Source organism: Corvus hawaiiensis, chromosome 6 (assembly GCF_020740725.1).
Source record: "Corvus hawaiiensis isolate bCorHaw1 chromosome 6, bCorHaw1.pri.cur, whole genome shotgun sequence".
NCBI lineage: Eukaryota > Metazoa > Chordata > Aves > Passeriformes > Corvidae > Corvus > Corvus hawaiiensis.
The window spans coordinates 35,576,816-35,599,845 of NC_063218.1; the positions used below are offsets into that span (position 1 = coordinate 35,576,816).

The 23,030-nt window shown below is 44.0% G+C and overlaps 1 protein-coding gene across 1 annotated transcript in view; it reads left to right on the top strand.

The window, feature by feature from the left end:
• Positions 1-4,556: 4,556 nt before the first annotated feature.
• TTC9 (tetratricopeptide repeat domain 9) overlaps positions 4,557-23,030 on the top strand; it is a 28,506-nt gene continuing 10,032 nt past the window's right edge. The window contains exon 1 of the mRNA XM_048307423.1: positions 4,557-4,941. Coding sequence (XP_048163380.1) covers positions 4,572-4,941 — 370 coding nt within the window. The 5' untranslated portion in view covers positions 4,557-4,571. The remainder of the gene's footprint in view (positions 4,942-23,030) is intronic.

Genomic DNA, 23,030 nt, shown 5'->3' on the forward strand with positions numbered 1-23,030 from the left:
ACAGTTTGGAAATAAATAATGGATGATTGACTAAGCTGGTGACAGACTGTAGCAGCAGCAGCTGTGTATGCTGGAAGCTTGCTGCTGTTTGGGAATTCTGCAGCTGAATGGAGGCAATGAGGGATCTCTTCTCCTGTTCACAAGGGATTGACACTGTTTTCATCACAACTGGAAATAGGTGAGGCTTTGGCATGAAGGATTTGATGAAACAACTCTCACATGGTCAACAGTCCCATCAACATGAATGAATGCACAAGAACTGGACTGAGGCCTTACATGCTATACTGCTTTCCAAATTGATATCTGGTTTTCAATATAGATAGACTTGCTTCCTCATAGCGGCCTTTAGAGTTCCAATTTATAAAAAGCTCACCCAACAGCAAAAATGCTACAGTGGATTCACTTCCATCTAGAAGAATCATAGAATGGTTTGGGTTGGAAGGAACTTTAAAGATCATCTTGTTCAAACCTACCTGCCATGGGCAGGGACACCTTTTGCTAGCCCAAGTTGCTCAAAGTCCCATCCAGTCTGGCCTTGAACACTCCTAGGGATGTGTTCTCTAGAAGCTTCTCTGGGCAACCTGTTCTAGTGCCTCACCCCCCTCATCATAGACACATCACCGTCATCATAGACAAATGTCTTCTTTATGTCCAATAAATCTACCCTCTTTCAGTTTAAAGCCATTCCCCCTTGTCATAACTACCTGCCCTTGTTAAAAGCCCCTCTCCAACTCTCCTGTAGCTCCCTTTACGTACTGAAAGGCTGCAATAAGGTCACCCCAAGCCTTCTTTTCTCCAGGCTGAACAACCCCAACTCTCTCAGCCTATCTTCATAAGAAAGATTCTCCAGACCTTCAGTGCCCCACCAGAGCCCAACTGCCCAGCCTCCTCAATTGTCTCAGGAGCCTTTCTAGTTTCCTTACAGCACTATCCTGAAATGCAGGGAATCTGTTCCATATGCCTGTAAATTAATCATCTTACGTGCAGGCAGAAACAATTGCACCTGGAAGAAGGCTAGGACAGCTCACAGATATGTGAGATCCAGTATTTTTCTCAATATTTACCATTTCCCCTAAGAACATACCTTCCAACCATGAACAGGACTCCACAAAGACAATTTTCTTCAGGTAACCTGTGAACAGGAAATTATGGTTTAGTGAGTCACTGATCCTAAAATATCCTATGAAGCATGTGACCTCTGCATAATACTACTATTAATAATAATTAAACAATGCAAGTGTATGCTTTTGGAACATGCTAAGGAAAGCTCAGTGTGGAGGAGGAGAGACAGGCACACTCAGGCAGTTTTAGACACTCACAGCACCTGGGGGCATCCAGACAGACAGGCACACCCCACCTATTACAGAATGGGATAGATAAGCATGTTCTGCTTCTATGGACAGAAAACCCCTCACCGTTGGACAAAAGACAGGCATGACAGCTAATACTGACCAATATCATGACCTCCTCTCAGGGCACACAGGTAATGACTGCAAACTGGCTTAATTTTATCTGAATGTAGCTATGCTTTATTTCACAGTTCAGTGCATCAATAAAATATATAAACTTTTTCTGATTCTTTCAGATTCCTGTCATGTTTACAAGCTGGATATCAGTAGAGGTATTGACCACTGGCAAGCCTGTATGAGAAGACTAGTGGGCCCAAGGCACCTGAAATCTTGACCTGAACATCACGTCATATGTTAAATGAAATGTGAGGTGTCTCTCAAGCACAAATCTTGTCTGACTCGGAAAGGTGACAGCTTCTCATGTTTTCCTCCAAGCACCACATTCCTCTTGAAAAACAAACAAACAAACAAACCAACAGTCCCTTATGCTGTGGTCAATGTGGTGACCCTGTGACTGGTGTGATGTTTCCTAAATATTTTAGTAAAGCCAACACTACTTAACTCCTCTCCAGGAAGAAGGATCTGGTGGACTAAATTGACCTTTGCCAGTCATCCTGCACATCTTATGGCAGCTTTGAATTCTCTGGCTGAGAGATCCAGCTCTCAGCTGAGGGATACTGCTAGCTGTCAACAAAGAGTCTAAGTTGGCCAATAAGCAGCAATCATTCAGACATTTCTGTTATGGTCTGCTTTGGGACTTACATGGTTGTGGCATTCATCTTCATAGGCACCAGCAATGTCAGGAAGAGAGTTTGGATATTTCTGGAAGAACTACAAGGGAGAAAACTTATTTAGGTGCTTAGGCAACTTTTGGGACTAAGCTACAGTTTGGCATATTCAGGATAGTTCATAATGCAAGGGTCACCCAGTTTTGTCACTATCTTGTGACCATTTCTGACCACATCTGCACCCATAATACCAGTGGCCACTGCCAAACTCTTCTGTAAAAAAACTTACACTTTTCATAGCTTGTTTCAGAGTACCACTGTTGATCAGTAACCAAAAGAAGAAATCTCAAAGATTCCTTAAGCAGGGGGGGTGGGAGAGGAGAAAAAGTCACTTATGTCTCAGTGCCCCCTATGCCATGTAAGTCCATGGGCACAGGCAAACTCTGAAAAACGGAAGCAACTATTCCCAGTGTCATTTTGCTACATCACCCTCCAAGAAAACAGTCCCTTCTTCGATTGCTTCTGCAGCTGCTCAGATCTGAGCAATTAATCCTCTGTGGCAATCTCCTTTCTTCTGGCAAAGTCAGCGTTCCAGCACAAGAGATATACGTTGTCCTTGTGAATTCTCCCAAGCAGCAATCAATAATGGTACAATGAAACCTCTGAAATTACTTAAACCTACTTTGTGCAATATGACTAGCAGACAGATTAAAAAAACATCCCAACAGGAATTTTCCTTCCTTAATATTTAGGTTCCACACATCAGTTCCACTCTAGCTACTGTGACTAATATCCACCACCACCACACCCGCCCCCCAGGATTTCCTGATTTTAGATCACATATACTTTGAGCAAGACTTGTAAGTAATTTATCTCACTCTTGGTTTGAGGTACCTGAAAATGCTGAGCATCCATTTTCATAAAGTAAGATTTCTTGAGGATGTATCTAGTAGGGCACCTGGAAATGAAAGCACTTGAAATCATGTAATCACTGCTGAATATCTTAGCTATAATTTCTCTTGTGAAAGCATTTTCAAAATTGTACTTCTATCACACCAAGTATGATGCTATTTGCTTCTCCTTGTGGCTCAGGCTTTTGGATTCAAGCGAGTAGATGTGTGTCTGTCCCACACTGTGACCACAACCTCAATAGGGTCCAGAAACAGCAGCAGGGACTGACACTACCAATGCATAAAGCCCAATTATCCAGGCACCAGTCCCAGACATGCATTAATACCTTTACATGGAGCTATGCCACATGGCTATCCAAGTTTGCCCTGCACTGCAACACCCCATGCCACCACAGCAGGCTGTCCATATGCAAAGAGAAACTCAAGTCTCCATTTTAAAATGTCCTCATGGTTGCAGAGAGAAGCTTGAACACATTGCACCAGTTGCAGCCTTACCATGTAAGAGTTGCATGGGTAATGAAAAGATGCATCCCAATATATTATTGAGAAAAAAATCTCACTGTGTTTTTTTCATCCATCCTCTAGTTTTTAAGCATGAGGCAAGACCTACAAAATATCTCGGCACAACAATGCATCCAAAATACATTCAGTTGTTCTAATATTCAATGTGGACATGGTGTTAGGCCTAACAAAACAATGCCTGGTGCTGTGCACAGTTTTTCTGCTGTTTTTCTGCAGGAGGAGAGTCACTCCCCACTGATACCCCCCAAACCAGGACATGTTCCAGGCATCAGTGAGCATCGACCCATTTTTCAGCCTCTCATGGGAAAGTCTGTTTCAGGAAAATCAAAGCCCCTGACTGGCTGGTACCAGCACAGTTACTGGGCCTTGGCTTCTGCTGCCCTGATGCAGAGGACACAGGAGACTTCACGGTCTGACACTTGTTCGCCCAGTGATATGGAGTACACACACCAGAACACTTCGAGGGACCATGAACAGGTGTTAATGCTGGATAGCCACTGGTGGGATCTGGGAGAGGGGATGGAGCCGGGAAACTAGGGTGAAGAGGGTAATGGAGGAGGTAGGATCCCAACCCACAGAAAGGGAGGTGAGACCCTCAGGTACGGGAGGGCAAGGCACAGGAGAGCAGAAGGGACCCGGCTGTGGGGCCTGAAGGGAGCCCAGTGAGGGAGAGCAGGACGGTGGGCGGGGGGTCTATAGGGTCGGCCAGTCCGGAGAGCTGAGGGTCCGGGCATAGGCTCGCCCCTTGCCGGGCCAGCGCGGAGAGCGGGGAGCGGAGTCGGCCCATCCCCACGCCCGGGGCTCGCCCCCGCCGCCCCGCGCTGCGCCGGGCGGGGGTCGCAGCAGAGCGGGGGGCGGCGGTGCCCGCGGCGGGCGGCGGGGGCGGGCGGAGGCGGGCGCCCCGCGGGCGGCGGGGCGAGGGAGGAGGAGCGGCGGCCGCCGGAGGATGGGAGCGAGCGGTGGAGCCGCGGAGCGGCGCGGGGGCAAGGCCGGGAGCGCGGCGGCGGGCGCCGCGGCATCGCCCGCGTAGGGCGGCGCGGGAGCCGGGCGGCGCCGCGGCCATGGAGAGGGCGAGCCCGGCGGCGGGCAAGCTGAACGCCGGCGGCCGCGGGGCGGGCGATGGGCACGGCCCCGCCAGCGGTGCCCAGCCGCGGGCGGCGGCAGCGGGCAGCGCTGAGCCGGGCGAGCTCATCGGACGGGCGCTGGATTTCAAGAGCGAAGGGGCGCAGTGCTACAAGGACAAGAAATTCCGGGAGGCCATCGGCAAGTACCACCGCGCCCTGCTGGAGCTGAAGGCGCTGCTGCTGCTGCTGAGCCAGGAGCCGGCCGGGCAGCGCCCTCCCGCCGCCGCCGCCGCCGCGGCGGGGCTGAGCGAGGAGCAGCGGCAGGCGGTGGAGGCTATCGAGGTCGACTGCTACAACAGCCTGGCAGGTCAGCGGGGCCGCGGGCGGGGGGGCGGAGGGTCCCCACCTGCGCCGCGCACACCTCCCTCCCCCTCCGCAGAGCAGCGCTGCCGCCCTGCTCCGCTCGCCGCATCCCCTTCCCCTCCGCTGGCTTCCATTTTCGCGTTCGCGCTCCCGCTGGGCACAGCGATGCTGCCCCGGGCAGCACTGGGGACGGGGCGCACGGCCCTCAGCCCTTCCCCCGGGCGGCTCCATCCGCCCCCGATGAGTCCGTGCCCTCCTTCCCCGGGAGACAGGTGGCAGGGCGGCGATGCGTGCGTGGGGCGCTCCGGCTGACAAAAATCGTGACTCGTGAAATGGCCAAGATTGCCTGCTGCGGTGTACCCTCAGCCCGAGACGTCCTTCAGTCCCTTAGCCACAGCTTCGGCTCTGGAGCCTGTAATTAACGGTATTACAGAGAGACGGACTCCTACCATGTTTGATATAAGGAAGGGGACAGGTTTGGGCGCAGCTGCAGTAGCTCCAAATAGTTGTACCAGATATAAAAAGGATTTTTTGGCTTCGTAACACTTAAAGTTGAAAGCAAATACAGTCCTGGCTTTTTGCTAGCTGCCAGTCACCACTGTGGTCAGTAGACATTTGATCATGCCTCCCTTTGCTCCCTGCCATCTGTTTAGAAGTGCTGCAGGAAGATGGAGAGGAGTGGTGTGGGGTTTAACTACTTTGTAGTCTGATTCTGAAGTCCTTACAGAAACAACTCCTGTTGACTTCAAGAAGCTTTATCCAAACAACTGCAGAATCAGAGCTTATTTTTGGTCCCCAGCAGCACACGTTTTTTTTCATTCCAAGCCTGAAAGCATCTCTACAATAAAAACTTGTGCCTAGGTACGTACAGGGAAGAGACCATTCATAACTTGGACAAGGTGCACAAAATAACATTTAAAAAGCTCTGTTGTTTTCCAGAAGGATGAATGGTCGCTCATCACGCTTTATATTCTTGGGGGTAAAAAATGGCACAAATCAGGACATTAGCTTTTGGCTTTCTAGACAGAGTTGGTCAGCTTTGTTTCCTGTTCTCTAGTCCTAAAAAGGATGCAGTATAAAGTGAATGGTTTGAAACACCAAGCCAGCATCCTCTCTTGTCATAATGCATGCCAATCTCTTATAATCAACATGCCTTTTGGGATGTAATGGGGAGCACAGTTTAGCTCCTTTTCATCATGTTTCCAAATACTCTTCCTTCAAAAGCCTATTGAAATCTCATAGATGGAGAAGCAAGTAAGATTTCAGAGCAATATCATAATTGCACAGGTGTAATTTCGTCTCTTTACAAATTTCTGTTCACAGGTTTATTAAAATCCATTGTATTTGGCAAGGATCATTTAGATTGGCAGGGTTATACAAAGAGCCCATAGTACTCTGAACAATACAGCTTGGTGAGTTCATGGGCTTGGAAAAGGGCTCACAGACAGCATCTCTGCTAGATACAAATGAGACGTGGTAGGTAGAAGGTAAATGAAGTGGGAGAGAGGAATGGAATTTGCTTCTGAGGCACTTTCTGCCAGTACACAAGTTCCACTTGCTAGAAATGTCTTGACTCCTGCTGATGGAGCTGTCCTGTGTCATTGTCCATCTCATTTATTTACAGTTTCCGGTTTGTGCAAGGAATTTTTGTCACTGTTGGTTGTATTTGATCTTGTCAGCAGTAGCAATTGGTGTGAGAAACATCCTCTGTCTTTAACCTAGATATGAACAGATTTTTTCCTAAATTTAACCAGTATGAACACAGGAGGAGGTGAGTATAATTAACCCTGGACTTACAAGCAGTGCTTTTCCTGGGATAACCTCATAGTGGGTCAAGCTGTCATTTTGCACAGGCAGTTGTCACATGTTTTCAGTAGATGGCATGCACAGAGCAGAAAACAGCATTTGTCTCAGAAATGAATAGCTTCATGTGTGTCTGCTGAGCTATCTGAAAGCAATTTTAAAGAAATGCCCTGCATACTGGAGAGCGGAGTGTGCAGTTAAACTGGAATCGCAGTGTTTGTACTCCTAGCCCAGTCACAGAGCTCCCATTCTAGCAGGAGAATCAGTGAATTCATGTCGGAAGAGAAAGGAAGAGGGGACAGGGAGTTTCCCCAGAAATGTAACAATAACTAGTATACCTTTCTAATAGCAGCTTCAAGACGTGCAGCAGTGGGACTTCATTTTCTAAGTGTGATGCAGCAGAAGACACCAGTTTCTTTACACAGTGGGCTCTAGCAGAGGCACCAGCACGTACTGTTACAGCTGAAGGCAGTGTTACTTGACATGGGGAGGATATGAGATGCAGGGAGTTTTGCTTCTGAGCACTACTGGCTGCCTAGAGCAGTTTCTAAAATAAATAAATCTGTATAGTGCAGAAAGCATAACAGCAGTAAATGTTAACTCTGGAGAAGACAGTTTTTCACTTAGCTCTGAAGTAGAGCCGGTAGCATTACCAGCTGTCATCTGTGTCCTTATTATCAAGTTCTTTTAGCACCTCCGCTTACTCTCTAAGCCTGGCATTTGAGAAGCCCACCTTGCTTTTTCACTGTCATTTTTCATGTGGCCACCACACATCCACCTGTCAGAGATGCTTTGCATCACAGCTACAGATGCACTCACACACTGACTTGTTTAGATGCAGCATGAGAGTCAGAGGAGAGCATCAGCTACAGGTAAATATGCACATAGGTGAGGAATACACCCAAAGGGGATTTTGTGCGATCTCATGGGTAAAGGCTGGGGTTGTTTGTTTGGTTTTTTTTAAATCTGACCGATTACATGAGTAGGCATGTGTGGGCAAATACTAAACTGTTGTCAATGCCTGTCATTGCCTGCAGAAGGTAAATTTAGGCACAGATGTGCACACAGATTCTTGTTTAGATCCAATTGTTTTGTAGAGCACCTGCTGTGAGGTGTGATGTGGGGGGGCCAGCTCTCATATTTATTCAAAGCTCCCCAATATTTGGTGTGTTTTCCAAGGTCTGCTGTTGTAGAGCTGTGTGGCACACCCACAACCTCAACCATTTAGCCCGTTTCAAAGGATCCCAGACCTGCTGGGTTTTAAATTCTTGTGATTTAAAAAAAATTATTATTTTAAATCAGCCTAAGAATGTCAGAACTTGCCATTGGCAGAGCTGCTCATGTTTTTTTCACTAAGCTGCTAGCTGGGCTTCATTTTAAGCTCCAAGAGTTTTGCCTTAAAGGGACTGCCCTTCACATCTGTGCTGCTGCGTTCTTGCGTGGGTCTGCCAATACCCCACCATTTTACCACAAGTCATTCTGATGAATGTCACCAGAGGCAAGAGCAGCAGCATGGCCAAGGCTCCCAGAAATCACTAGGGTAGGCAAAGACAAAAGCCTACCAGCAGCATAGAGACTTGCAGAATGAATGCAGGGTTGTAAGGCAAACAGTCCTTTCTTTCTTTATGACTCATTGACGGTCTCTGACCTTGAGGAAGTCACTTGACCTCTTTTTGCCTCTCTCAGCCCTGTCGAAAAATAAAGAACAAGAACCACGATCTCATCCTGATGGTGCTTTCAGTTGAGTTTTCTCCAAGTTAGTGGTTTATGTTCTTTTAAAAAACAGATGGATGTACAAAGAATGCTTGCAGAAAAGCAAACTGGCCAAATACACCTCAGGTCTTGATCTCGCTTCCACTCGTACAGCATCTTTGATCTAGAAGAAGCTCAAATGCTTTATGTACTGCATGCAGATGGGGGTCATTTACCAACTACAAATGCAACCATTAAACTCAATGATTATTTTATTCCACCATTACTGCCTAAAAGTTTACAGGATTAAAAGCACTATGTAAGCTCTGCAGAGAGAAACAAGTCCTAGTCATTCCAAAGCAGTGAACTACTAAGGGTAAGCACAGTTTTAAGCTTTTCTGGTGAGGGAATGTTGCAGAGTGATAACCAAACCTTTGTTGATTTTCCTAAGCATGCAGAAATTCTAGTGCTAATTCTGGCAGGAGAAACAGAACCAGAGAGAGATCTGGGGATGACAACTGGCACTGGGGGATCTGGTTGCTAATCCTCCCTCTCTATGCTAACCAGCTGTATTATCTTCACCAAATCTTTCCTCAACTTCAGTTTATCCATCTGCACTTATGACCTCCTGGGACTACTGTAAAACTGTTAGTTACATGAATGTAAAATAAATGTAGCATGTTTATATTCCCATTCAGGTACCCATAGTTTACTATAGGAGTCTTGCCAGAAGGGCACATATACCTCCACAGAGTATTAAAAATTTAGCTCTCCAAGATACATCTCAGTCTGGAAAATGACATTTGGCTTCCTACATTGGCAGAAATGTGCACTGGTACCATTCCAATGACTGTGTGAAGATCATAGTGATAGTCCCACAGAACATGACACTTCCAGCAGCATAGGAACCTTCTAGCACCCTCAGGCTGGGGTGTAGGTACTACTTCCAATTATTGCCAGTTGCATGGACTTCCATGAGTAGTTCCATGGAGAAATCCAAATAAAACCACTTATCCAAGTGAACACTAATCCAAGTAAAAATGTAACTAAACACCAGAAAAGCTGGTAAAACTTTCCGCTGACCACCCACTAGGACACGTCACAAAGAGTCTCTGCTAAAAGCCCATCCCAGTATATAGCCATTAGCAAGTACAGATTCTACCAGGACACATGGTGCCGTGGGTGTTAAAGCAGTCTTGGATTGTTGCTTGATGTGATTTTTTTTTTAATGTGCTGCATCAACAAAAACACCGTCTGTAAGGATGCCATGCAGTGGGAAAGAGAAGCAGCAGCAAACAGAGCAGCAGGATGTGGTCTGCATTTTCACTGAGTGGCAGGGAGCGTTTCCTGGCACTCTTGTTTTAGATACATCTGACCAGCCCGGAGTGCTTGGAAACTCTTTGATTTACAGGACTGATGCATTTACTGCTCCAGGGAGGTGCAACTGCAGAAGAGAATAAACACCAATGACTGTGTGTGGTTTTTTAGTGATAGGCCCAAACTCTGACACGTATTTAAGAAAGATATGGAATTTAAAGCCACTGTCATGAATTGCTCTTTAGAAATACTCAGTATTTACCTATTCCCTTTTATTTAGCATAACAAAAATCTCCCCTGTTCAAGTAGTTGCTTGTGCATTGAAAGGGTGGGATGGAAATACCTCCAGATGCCAGGGGGGCGGGAGGGAGGGAAGAGAAAGGATAGCAAGCTGCCACCAACCTTGGTTTAAGTGATACATTTCTGAGAGCGTCTCTTGCTGAGGCAGGAGATGTGTTTTCCTCCATATATATCACTGTTCATCCTAAGCCTTTTCAAAACTTGAGGCTCTGTGGGTTGGGTTTTGGTTTTTTCTGCAAGCACTTCTACCATATGTTTAATTCCCTTTGCAAGAGGAGAAGCCTATTCCAGCTGACCTTGTCAGCATTTGCCTGAAACAGAGAATTGAGAAGGTACAGATCCCCTGGCCAGACTGTCCCAAGGAGCTGCAGTTTTGGTGACCTGAGATCCCTCAAAGTTTAGCTACAGCTTACTATGAGAGATGAAGCAGGAGATACCAAAAATCACAAAGCTTCTCCAAGAACAGAGTGATTAATGTGTTTAACTAAAGAGTACTGCTTGTTTTCCGCCTTGAGAACACTGCTGTTTTCTCAGAGTTCTGTAGTAGCACATCCTTCCAGCTTTGCTCCATCCTCTGCTGAAATGTTGTCTGAAGAGTTTCCTCCAGCAGAAGTTACGCAATGAGTCACAGCCTCTTGCACCTCCACAGGTTTCCATCAGTGCTGTGCTGAAGATGGTTCAGCTGGTTCAGTAAAACCTAGTGTTAAAATCAAAGCTGGGTCCCAGTCAATTGGTAAATACACCCATGAGCTCCACAGTTACCACCTTATCTGGGAGCTGGGCCACTTCTGAATGGTTCAGCACGTGGAGCATCCTTCTCTTCTTGTTGCTCACTTGGGCTCAGGCCCAGAAATTTCTAACCCAGCTCCAGACCTCTTTCTCCAGCCTTTCTCTTAGAACTGCTTATCAGTTCAGCAGTACATCCCAAGTTCCTTGTCAGTGTCCTCTAGCATTGCAACAGATGCTCCAAGAATGGAGGACCATCAGGAGTTCTTACATTAGGAGTTTAGGAATGTAAAGGAGCTGCTGTGAGGAAAGGAACAGTAAAAGTAAACTGTGTAAATAAAAGGAGAGGTCTAAATTGCCTGCTTCTTGATGATGTGCCATGTCACAGGAAGTAACATAAAAAGGACTATGAAATAGAGGAAACAAAATGAAGAAAGGGAGAAAATAGTTAATAAACTTCTGAGAAAAATTACTGGCCATTTATTGTCTTCTTTGTTCTCTCACTTCATGGATGAGAAACTGATACAGAAGGAAGACAACTGTTTATTAATTCTGTTTTCAGCTTACTCAGATGACCATACCAGTGACTAATACTGAGGGTTAAAAATGCTTTGAAAAAGAGTCAAAATTAACTATCATTAAGTAGAAAGGTATTACTAATGGCTGCTCAGGAATATCTCTCCTTTTGTTCATTTCTGCACTGCATCTTGGATGGGAAACAGTAGGCTCAGGACATTGATGGATGAATGCAGGTAAATCTTCTTGTGGTAGCTGGAAGTGCTACTATTATGTTCTCTTTAATACATTGTAGAGTCAGTGCAGTTTCTGGAAGCTTTGCTGGAATTGCTGAAGGTAACTTCACCTGGGGCATGCTTGCTTGAGTGAAGCTGAGAGGTGGTAGTAGTGATTTTATACACTTCCCTAGGCAGCTGCAAATGGCAACCATTGAATGTGGGGCTGGAGCAGAACAATCAGTCTCAGTATAGCCATGTGGAGTTTAGGACACTGCTAGAAACAGCACTAAGACAGTTCATGAAAATGGTTTAGTCACAGTCATGGTTTTTCTCTGATAACCTATGGCAAAAGTGACAGCTGGGAGCAATGGTCTTTAGCTGTCATAGCTTGACATGTCAGAATGCATCTATTACTATGCATAGGCAGTAGCTGATGTCATGATATTTACTTCAAAATCCGCTCCATTTTCCCCACTTTCCAAAATTCTTGACATGCCATTGCCCCGAGGCTCGTAGTCTGGATAGCACCATCTGCTTCTCCTTGTCTTTGTCCTGTGTACCCAGTTCTCCCATCATATGTCTCAGCACAGAAGTCGGGGCTGCTTGCACAGTCCATGGCTCTACCCTTTCAATTCCTTTACTTGCTGTCCCAGTTGCAATACAGCTATGTCAGACTTTTTGACCTCCCACACAAAGCGTCATCACCTCCCAGATGCCCCCCATCTCTGTTCTGCCAGTGAGGTCCTCTCATCCCCTCAAGTGGGTGATGTGACACTTACAGGAAGCCAGTCAGTTGATGCTGGTTGCCTGTTGTTGTGTGACCTCTCTGCAACAGACTGTATGTGTGCAAGCATGAGACTCTATTCCCTATCTTTACAAGCTGTGTCACTCACCTTGATAAAATTACCAACTCTTCCAATCAGGGCCATGAATTCTGACATTCTTGTCCTGTGTGGCCATGACCACAACTCTGCCCATCACTGTAGTACATACTTAACTTGAAAGCCTTAGGCAGTGTAAGTCACCATCACTGAGTAGTTCTGCAATAGCCTCTCAACAGAAGTCTGGGGGAAAAAAGCAATCTTACGCTGTTTGCATCCCTAGTAGTTGTGGGTATTTGCCAGAAAAACTGTAATTGCCTGACAAGTCCTGTGTCTCAGGGTCACGACTGTGGTGACATCTCAGTCCTTTTCACTCACATGTACCATCAACAAGGCAGGAACTGCAACCCTGTACATTTCCCTGGGTGCAGAGAGCAACCATCCTTACATTTCTGCATAAGCCTTTCAGGACCCAGGACACTGATTGTTGTTTGCAAGGCTACAGCATTTTTCCTTTTCCAGCACATCCATGTTTGACAGGTCAAATCTCTATCCTACTAAAGCAACTACTTTTGTAGCCACTGCTCAGTATTCTCTTTCTTTCTTTAGTAGGAACACTGCTCACTGCATTTACTTGCTGCCAGTTTATGGGGCTGTCACGTAGATTGTTCTGCATCAATGGCAATAGCAACTCCTTTCATATCAGAGTGGCAGACAGCAAAACTCTGATAATCTAGCTGTCGATCCAGTTGCCTGGGAGCTGCTGGAAAGAAACAGCTGGGTCAGTCAGCAAAGAGCCACCAAACTGGTGTTCCTCAAATTTTGATTCCAAAGCTCCTTTGATGCCCTGATTACAACTGTCAGTTTCCACGCCCCTGGCATTGTTCTGGCCTGGCCACATCAGAGACATCTGACAAAAAGCTCATTTCCTACACGATGAAACTCAAATGACTTACCTTGAGTATAAGTCACTTTATTCTTGCTATAAGTCACCTTATGCTGTAAAGCAAGGGGGTTCAGGGCCCACTTGGTAGAACTCAATCAGGCAATGGTGAAAATTTGCTGTCCATCTGATGTGTCTGTAAGGTTTAGCCTAACATGTAAAGACTAATTTCAGATCAGCCCAGTTGGATGCTGCTTATCTTCAGCCTTTTCCAAAAGACCCCACTCTAGACAGCAAAGCTGATTACTGCTGCCTGAAGCAGAAGGAGAGGAGAATACAAAACAAGTACTGGGGTATCCTTGCCCTGCACATTCCCCAGTGTACGGGAGAGGAACTTTATTCCAGGAAGTAAATTAAAAGCAGAGGAAGTGTCTGGGACTTGAAAATTTACATCAGACCTTTAGTGCTTCCTTTGTCTACTCCTGGACTGATGTAACTAACAAACATCTACCCCCCCATGTGCTGTGTTATCCTTGCAGTCACCATATAATCCAGAAATGTACCATGATATCAAAGGCATCTTTATGATATAAAGGACAATCTAAGAATCTTTCAACCAGCTGTAGGGAAGAAGCTGTGAAAATTCAGATTCCTCTGCTCCACTCTTGCTCCCAGAGAGGAAGAGGGCAGAAAGATTTTATTTCATCCACACTTTCAGAGAATAAATCCAAGCAATGGCCAAAGCCTCTCCCAGACAGGAGCTGCCCAGGGAGGTCACCACCCCACCCAGTTGATCGTGAAGAAGCAGAACTGCAAGATCAGCTGAAAGAATGAGAGAAGAAGTCTCTTAGGGTGCTCTGGAAAATCATTTTAAGTCAGCCCTAGCTGTTATTCTGCATAGGCACCTTTTTTGTTGTCTAGTGATTCAAAAAGGATCAAATCAGAATCTCTGTACCATGCCTGAAGCAATGATTCTCTCATCAAACAATGTGGTGGAAAGTTAAGCCTCAACTCCTTTAGTCACCATATCTTTTTAATACTAGCATAATTCAAATCCTAGATTACTGTCCTCTTAAATGCTTTGCAATGATTAATTGTGTATGACACAGTAGTGTGTTCATGTTGCAAGGAAACCAGAGCAACATAAGATCCTCACCTATACTGGAAGTACAAAGCAAATGGATTCATTTTCCTTTTTACACTTCCTAACTACTGTGATGGAGCTCAAACTGAGACAGCTGAGGAGCTTTGCTCATGGGGTGGGGTGGTAAATTAAATTAATAGATTAATACAAAATAATTTTTAAACCACAGGTCTGATTAACTTGGAGTACAGTGCCAGAAGGTATCATGGAGTTAAAGAACCTAACAAGGTTAGAAAAGAAGGCTTAGACATATAGCTAATCAGAACGTTCACTGCCCTATTAAATAGAATAAAAATTGGAAAGCAAATATTACATTTTCATGCTTGAACACCACTGCTAACTGGTTTGAATTTTTGAATAAACTTCTCTAAGATTTTAATTTCCCTGTCCATGGCCATGTCACATAAGTGACTCAGTCATTCTTTGGTCAGCTGTGTATTCACATCCTTTTCCTCTTCGTTTTTTTCCAGCTCATGAGCTGACAAATTCTAGGAAAAATTCTTAGTAGTCCTATAGAGCATGGTCTTAAATTTTGTATCACCAAATTCTATTCCAAATAAATTTACTTCTGTGTACCAGGTCATATAGTTCTTTATATATCACATTGTCATCCTCATGTCATCCCTTTTGACAGTATCTTTGAACTTTACAGTCAGTAGGCCGCTCTGACTTTTGCATAGGGCTATTAATAAAGCACTAAACAAGCTCCATTCTGAAATTAATTAATGAGATATTCTACTAGTGATCTCTTTTCAGACCAATATCCTTGTCAGCAGAACCTATTTCATCACATAATTGTTACACTGTATCTTCCCATTCCTCAGCTTAATCAAAAAGGCACAGTCAAGACAGAGAATTGTACTGATTTAGTACAATGATTTTGGTGTTCCTGGTGCCTGAATATGGCCTCTCTGTTGGGGTGGAAGTTAGCCCCAGTCAGACATACACTCCTACCTCTTCCACTGCCAGCAATTCATTGCACAGGTGTGGTTTATAAAAGCTTTGGTAGTGATCTGAGATTTTTACCTGAAGAACTTTGCCACAGCTTATATTAAAGAGCAGACATCTTATTAGGGGACTGGTTTATGCTTCTGCATAGTTCAAACCCTGACTTTTTCAAGCAAATAATATTCTGAATCATCCCTCTGGTCTTTAGTTTATTCGTTTTCAGCCTGATTTCCAAAGGAAATGAGTCATAAGTACATATGTTTTCTGCTGTCTGCCTGTCAGTCCCCTCTCAGTAACTTTCAAACCTGTTGGCCAGCTTGATTTGATAGGAAGACAGATGTATCAATGATACTAAATTATTGTGGTATAAATGGAGGGCAGGGAAGAAGCAGGGCCATCACCAGAGGCCCAGCTGCATGACAGGGTGACACCTAAACTGCCCTTACGTGGTCTGTCAAAGCTCAGGCAGGTGACAGCCTGGCACAGGCAGGGTTAGTTCGCTGTTGCTGACAAACCACTCTTCTCTGTAAGTTTATATAATGCATTTTAAGGAAAATAAGGTTGAGAACTTTATTTTACACCTCTCTTCAGTTAGTTAGAAAACAGCTGACTTGGGCATCCTCTGCCTCATTGATTGTCAGTTGTTCTCCTCTCCATCCCTCCCACAAAAGCCATAAAGGTTTCTCTCTGTTTCAAAACATCATCAAAATGGAAAGGCTTTGGGCTACACTGGACCTGGATAGAACATATGAGTGAGTAGTTAATTTAATGAAGGAAATATTCCTCCTAGTTTGACATCTCCATCTTGCCACATAAATCTTTTCAGCTAGGGTTCAAGGAAAATGTAAAAGCATTTCAGTCCCTATCAATTTTACATGGTAATCCTGCTTTCCACCCCTCAGCAGACTCTGCAATGGTCAGCTCTTTCACGTGCCCTGGGAGGTGAACTGTGAGCCACCACAGGGCACAACACACAGATGTTATCCAGCCACGCCATCACAGCTTGTTTGTGGTACAGGATAAAGTGCTAGCTTTCATCCCAAACTCAGCATGCTGCAGTAAGCCAGGCTTGAGGCCATCATGGCCTGCACAATTGTTGGTGACTTCATTGGAAAGCCTTCAAGCTGCATTTCACAGTACTGCTGTCAATTGTTTGAACCACCATGAGCAAAGGATGCTTTTCAGCAGAGAAGGCAGCCTGAAATCCCCCATGTCCTCCAGAGTGCTTCCCTATTTACAGAAGTCCCTCTTTGTCTCATATGGGTTTTGAAAAAATACCATCATTCCATTAAGACCTTAATTTCAGTGTTTAATACATTCCACTAAGAATTATAAATATTTGATAGCACTTGTTGGAGTTGACTGTTGCTGAACACCAGATATTTACTAGATGGTTGTCTGGTGTTGCTGATCTCTGATAAAATTCCGTGTACTGTTTCCTTTTGAAAACAAGTCAAGAGACAAGATCCTTTCAGTGGGTGTCAATAGCAACAAGGGGCCAGAGGAGGAAAGGCTGCAATGTAGAGAAGGTGCAACAGTGAGAGAGAGAGTAAAGCAACACCAGGTGAGCAAAAGCAAACAGCAAAGAAGAGGCAGTGGAATAAAATAGCAACTGGAACAGATCTGAAGGCCAAACATGTCTAGTTGACTGGACTAGACTGGATTAGATGAGCACTGATTCTAAAAGATACAGACAGGTCAAAGATTACTAGATAGTCACAGAGAAGGAAACCTCCAGGGTGTTTAACCTGGCAGATCAACAATAACAGCCTTGGCAAAAACAAACAGAAGGAACTTCCATCTCATCTAATGTGGCTGCAGTAGGAGCTAGTATTTATAGAATCAAAATGATGTAGTAGTTAAAACCTGACTGAAGCTCTTGCTCTACCAGTGCATTGATAGGACTTTGCTCCTTCCTCTCCTGGCTGAGAAAAACAAAGCCATGTAGATTAGAAGATCCAGTATGAAGATCATCTCCATGTGAAGCTCTTTATTATGGTAAAATAAAAATTTGCCGGTACACAGCTGGAGGCAGATTTTGGCTACAGACAATTCTTTTTTGCTTGACATCTAGATTTTAACTACTGCTTTAATATTACCACAGCCAAGAATTTTCAGTAAGCCTCTGGTTTTGCTTTGAAGGACTGGTAACTACAGGAAGTGGTAGGTCAAAATACTCTTACAAAACAGAAGCTATGGGGATCATATGAAAAGTTGGCTGAAATTCCTTGCTTCTCAAGGCCTTGGCCCTGTGAAGGGAAACTGCAGTATTACATCACTGGATTTGTGCCAGAAAAGAAGCACAAATCACCACAAACTTACCTTAAAGTAGCTTAAGAATCATCTTACAGAAATAATGAACACTTCTAAATAACTGGGATCTTCAAAACTACAGAAGTCTGAGATAGGGGAACATAAACACATAGCAAAGGCTTGCAGTCATGCCAGCTGTTCTTAAATGCTTACCTGTTCCCATGTCTGGCTAGGATGTTGCTCTAACATCCTCCAGCAGGACCTGCTGATAAGAATTAGCACTAAATGGCAGTTGTCAAGGACAACCCAGGATTGTTCATGTTCTGAGTGCTACAGGACAATCAAGAATGGGACTGAAGAGCTGTCAAGAGTCTTCTGTCCATACCCATGAGTGGTAAAAGTGTACAGATAAGACACATCCCAGGTAACATTTGCTTAAGCTGTTCTTAAGTATTTGAAAAGCTAGGAACCTTCACATCTTTCCCAAGCAGTCTCTTTCAAAGCTTCACTCTTCACTGCTATAAAGCTCTTCCTAGCTGAAATGTAAGCCCTCTTCTTACTTTCTGAGTACAAGGAGAACAGATGATTTCCTGGTTATACCCTTCTTTCCATTTGAGTTGCTTTTTTTCTTTTTATGTAGATGAATAGGGTTAGCCTCTCTTCCCTCACTGTCTTGGTGAGGCCCTGTCCTCTCTGGACCACTTGTTATTGTCAAGGTCCTCCTGTGGATTTTCAGGAGAATTGCTTTCCAACTACCTGTTCCCCTGCTGTACCTAAACAGTGGGGTTTTTTCCTGCATATCTGTAGGACCTTTAACTTGCCCCTGTCGAATTGCATCCTGTTTTTATCAGAACACCACCACCAATTTGTGGGGATCCTTTGGAATTCTATCCCTACCTTCCAACAGATTCCAGCTTCTCACATCTAGGAGTTATCTGCGAATTGACAAGACAGTCTGCAGTCTGTCATTTAGGTCTATATTGACAATACCAAATACCATGGGGCCTAGGACAGATCAGTGCAAACTCTACTTGATGTTGCCTTTCATTTTGTTAACAGAATTAAGTCTATTCATTTAGACTGTGCTCCTTCAACTTGCTTAAAAAAATGTCACTAAAATTTGTGATTTGACTAGCGTAAAAGCCAAGATATCTACTGTTTTTCCTTTATCTTCAAGATTGATCACCCTATCACAGACTGAAGTTAAACTGATCTGTTCTGACAGCTCATATTAGTCCTAGGGTGGGCTGCCAGCCACAAAAAGCCTGACACACAGGCTCAGCAGCTCCTTTGAGACCTACTAAATACATTTTAATGTGTACCATGGTGGAAGCATCAGCATGCTTCAGTCACTACTACTGCCTCTCTCTCTCCTAGAAGAGCTAATTGGAATGATGAAGTCAGAATCTTTATTTTGGAAGAGGTATGGAGGACTAAGGAGCAGCAGGGAACTGAAAGAGACCATGCTATGTATTGGAAGGAAAGCACGGCCAGGATGGCAGGAGGGGGAGGAACAGTTGGTATCTGTTCACAAATTGAGTCAGGCTGAGGAGAAGGGGAAGGCTGTTTGGAAGAGGTGGCTCACTTTGGGCTCTACAAACATTTGTGGATCCACACTTCATTTAGCATTAATCCCTCCCTACGGAGAGAGGCAACCTGTCATACAGTTTGGATTTTAATCTTCCACACATTTCCCTGCAAGCAGAAACATACGGGCATGTTTAGGTCTTTTTTGGTACCTGGAGAGGAATAAATGAGAGCCACTGGCTGGAAAGTTGTACTGTCATTGTGATATTCCCTATTCATCCCATTAAGGTTGTCTGGGAACTAGGAGTCAGCTGATGAGATTATTGCCAGACATTATCAAGCTGTCTATAATTAGCTTTTTATTGGTGAGAAGCCAGAAAATCCTCTTTGTTTGCAAGCTTGGACTGTAGAGAAAGAAGAGAAATATTTAATGGAAGATTGTTTGGAAACTGTAGATCCTAATTAGTGTCTCAGTCTAGTAGGGAAACTGCATGCAGCACATCTCTGAAAAAAAAAAAAAAGATACTTTAAGCATCCTCTTTTGAGGAATGCTGGTTTGCATTCTTGAAAGGCACAGAACACATGGAGCTCTGTGGAGGTATGGATGCTTTTCTCGGTTCCTCTAGTACAGGATTCTTACATTCACACATTATATGGCTCCTTTTAGTGCAAATCTATTGAAAAGTTAACACAAGTTAAAACACAGCTTAAAACTTGGGCTGTGCCTTCTACATGTAACCTGTGCAGTTTGCAAATTTAGGATCAATAAATCCAGAGAAATTTGGATAAGCATTCCAGTAGTCAGTTCTTTTTATGCTGTATATTAAAATACAGTATTTAAGTCCAAGGTGACTTTAAATCTAAAATAACCCTCTACATTTTCAACATCACCTTATGAGTCACATGTTACCTGATTTATTTTAGAAGTTAATTATATTCAAATTACTAACACATGACTGACATTTTCAGTCTCATATAGTAATGGTATCCCTTTTAATTCTTCCAGTGGACATTGTAAACTCCATGTGCTTTTTGTCAACACCATCTACACAGTCTGCAGCAAACAGAGATTAATTATGCATCCATTAGTGGCATGGTTAGAAGGTTGCTGTCTATTCCAAGACACATATTTTTTTCTTTTCACACCCCCATCCCTCCCGGTGCCTCCTGTTTGATTTGGGTTTTGTTATTGTTGTTGTGATATTCCAATAATTTCTCTTCCCAGATGCTTAAACCAGAACTTGTCACTAGCGTGTTTTCTCTTTTCTGAGGGAGAGCATCACCATGAAGGATACTAAGCCTTCTGAAATACAGGACTCTCTTAGTCTGCCCTGTTATTTTGAGTCTTAAAGAGATGTGAGAACAAAGTCTATTCAATGACATATGAAGGTCTTAATCGAATGTCCAAATAAAACCCTGAAGCAGTTATATTAAAGTATCAATCATGTTTCCTAAAGTAGAACCCCTGAGCAAGAATAGGAACCATCTTCCTGCAATTAAACAGATTTTAAGTGAACTGCTGGCTGCTATTCTTAGGGTGAGATCATATCTGAAAGCAAAGTATTTTGCAGAGTTTAATTGTGGTTATATCTGGGAATGACACTGTCAGTTTGGGAAATGCAGGTTGAGCTTGTAGTGGTTAGAGTACCTAGCACTTGTTAAAGAGGAACAATCCACAGAAGTTGTTAAACTCTAGTGGTGGAGTCAAGAATAAATACCACAAAGAGGGAAGATGCACTTCAGGTTTAAGCAGTAATTAGTTTAGCTACTTCTCTCTGCATTGCAACTAAACAAATCAATACAGGCTGGTTTTTTCCTTCTAAGAGTTGAAAATAAAGGTCATTTGGATTCAGACCTTTTTGCACAGGTATATAAGAGGGGTTCAACCACATGACTTACCATTAACTCCTGTATAGAACACCTACTCCAGTCTCCAGGGAGTATTTGCAAGGGCAACCTTTCAGCACTGCAGCTTAGTGTTCCTTGGTGATATCCCAGCATAGAAAAAGGTGATTCAGAGCCAGGATGTGACTGTGGTTAAGTGATCTGCTAGACATGCTGCTGCCATACACAGCTAGGGAGGCTGGTTTCTTCTGCCTGGATTTTGCTGCTATAAGTGCTCCTCTTGGTCTCCAGGCTGGCTGCAATGTGTACTATGTCCTTAGCACATTGTCCCAAACTCTTAACTTCCCATCTCCACCCAGACTTCACCTCCACAATAGACCTCAGCTCTCAGTCATACACCCCTTCCACCAGATACCCCTTTCTGTGCCTCTACCCCCCAGCTTTCTGTCATAACAGAAGCAACACCTCTTAGCTTGGTTTCCACTTTCTGCTCTTTATTCCTGTGACCAGGATTTCTGTGGTCTCAAAAAGAGGATTTCTGTGATCTCAAAAGTTTTCAAATCACAACTTTTTTCTAGATCAGATTATGTCCAGGGTCAACTGAATATTCAAAGGATTTGGGTACCAGATTCTAAAGTATATCGCTACAGAGTACTATATGCACTACCATACTGGGTTTTATTTTCAGAAGGTTATCAGTTGGCCAGCTAAAGATTACCTTGGGGACAACAGAAGGCACTTGCTTGACACAAAGGATATCTGCCAGATTTCCATTTGCAAAGCCAAACGATGAGGGCATGAGATGCATCCAAAGAGGCAGTCACTAGAGATCTTTAACAAAGGAAAAATAAGCTATGTTCGCCTAGCCTGTTTTTCAAAAATACCTGAACAGTCTTGTCCGACATTTCCAAAAGAAGACATCAAGGGCAGATACTGCACATAGAATATTTTAGCCCATAAACTTAAGAGACCAGCAAAGATATAAGCAGTTGACTCTCTTACAGTGAAATGCACAAGAAAATCTTAAAATTAGGCAGTGCAACCAGCTTACCTGAGTGATAGCAAACAAGACAGGAGCTTGTGAAACATGAGTTTTCCGCCCAAGATTTTCCTGTAAGGCAAAGGCATTTTCGTCTCAGAGTGCTGAGCCCAAGGAACATGCCACAGGGCAGGGATGCTTGCACAGCCCTAATGCTGCTTGCACAAAAATTTGGCCCATTCTCTTGAGTGTTCTGTAACATGGATAGGCCTTGAGCCTTGCCTACAATGGGAATTTAGTCACTGGTATAAAAAGTGTCTGGACGATTGTTCTGGAATGAAGATTTGCCCTTTGGTGAAAATTGCCAGCTAAGCAAGGCTCTTGATACTGTTGTTCAAAATCTCCATGTTAAAACCTGGACATGCTACTCCCAGACTTAGTTCTTAGCCAAAATTAGAAGCCAAAAATTAGGGCCAAACTGAGTTTTTTGCATAACCTGCAGGGGTATTCTCACAGAAGAGGTTTCTGTGGTAAATGCTGACTGACAGCACTTTCAGTTGAACTTCATTTTGAGGATTCAGAGAACAGCTATAAAAGTAAGGAAAGCTGAAAAATAAGGTGGTTTTTTAGTAAGAGATTCCAGATGCCACTTTATACAAGCTAATAAAGAGGAGATGAAGGACTTGATCAGAGTCTCAGAGTACCTACGCAACAAGGATGTACAGGCTTTGCAGGGTAACGTGTGGCTAGTAAATTGAAGCTAAACAAAAAATCAGTATAGGAATGTAGTGATGTTTCCTAAACAATTTAAGTTATTAGCCTTTGGAATAAAAAAGCTGTCATGGATCCCTTCTCACTGGTACCTGTCAAGCCTTGGTAGCTTCCTGAAGGATACTCTGAAATTCAAAATTATTTCAGGGTGGAATAAAGTAGAATCCAAACCCGTCAACTTCCAGGATTTTAGTTACAACTTCCCATCCCAGCTAACCACAGCTGCTGGTAAAGGTTAAACATGTAGATGTATTTTGGCTCTACAGGTGCTTTAATCTTTGTTTTGCTCAACCTTGTGCTGAACAGGGCTATACAAATTAGCTCACTTATCTACTGGAACCAGATCCATA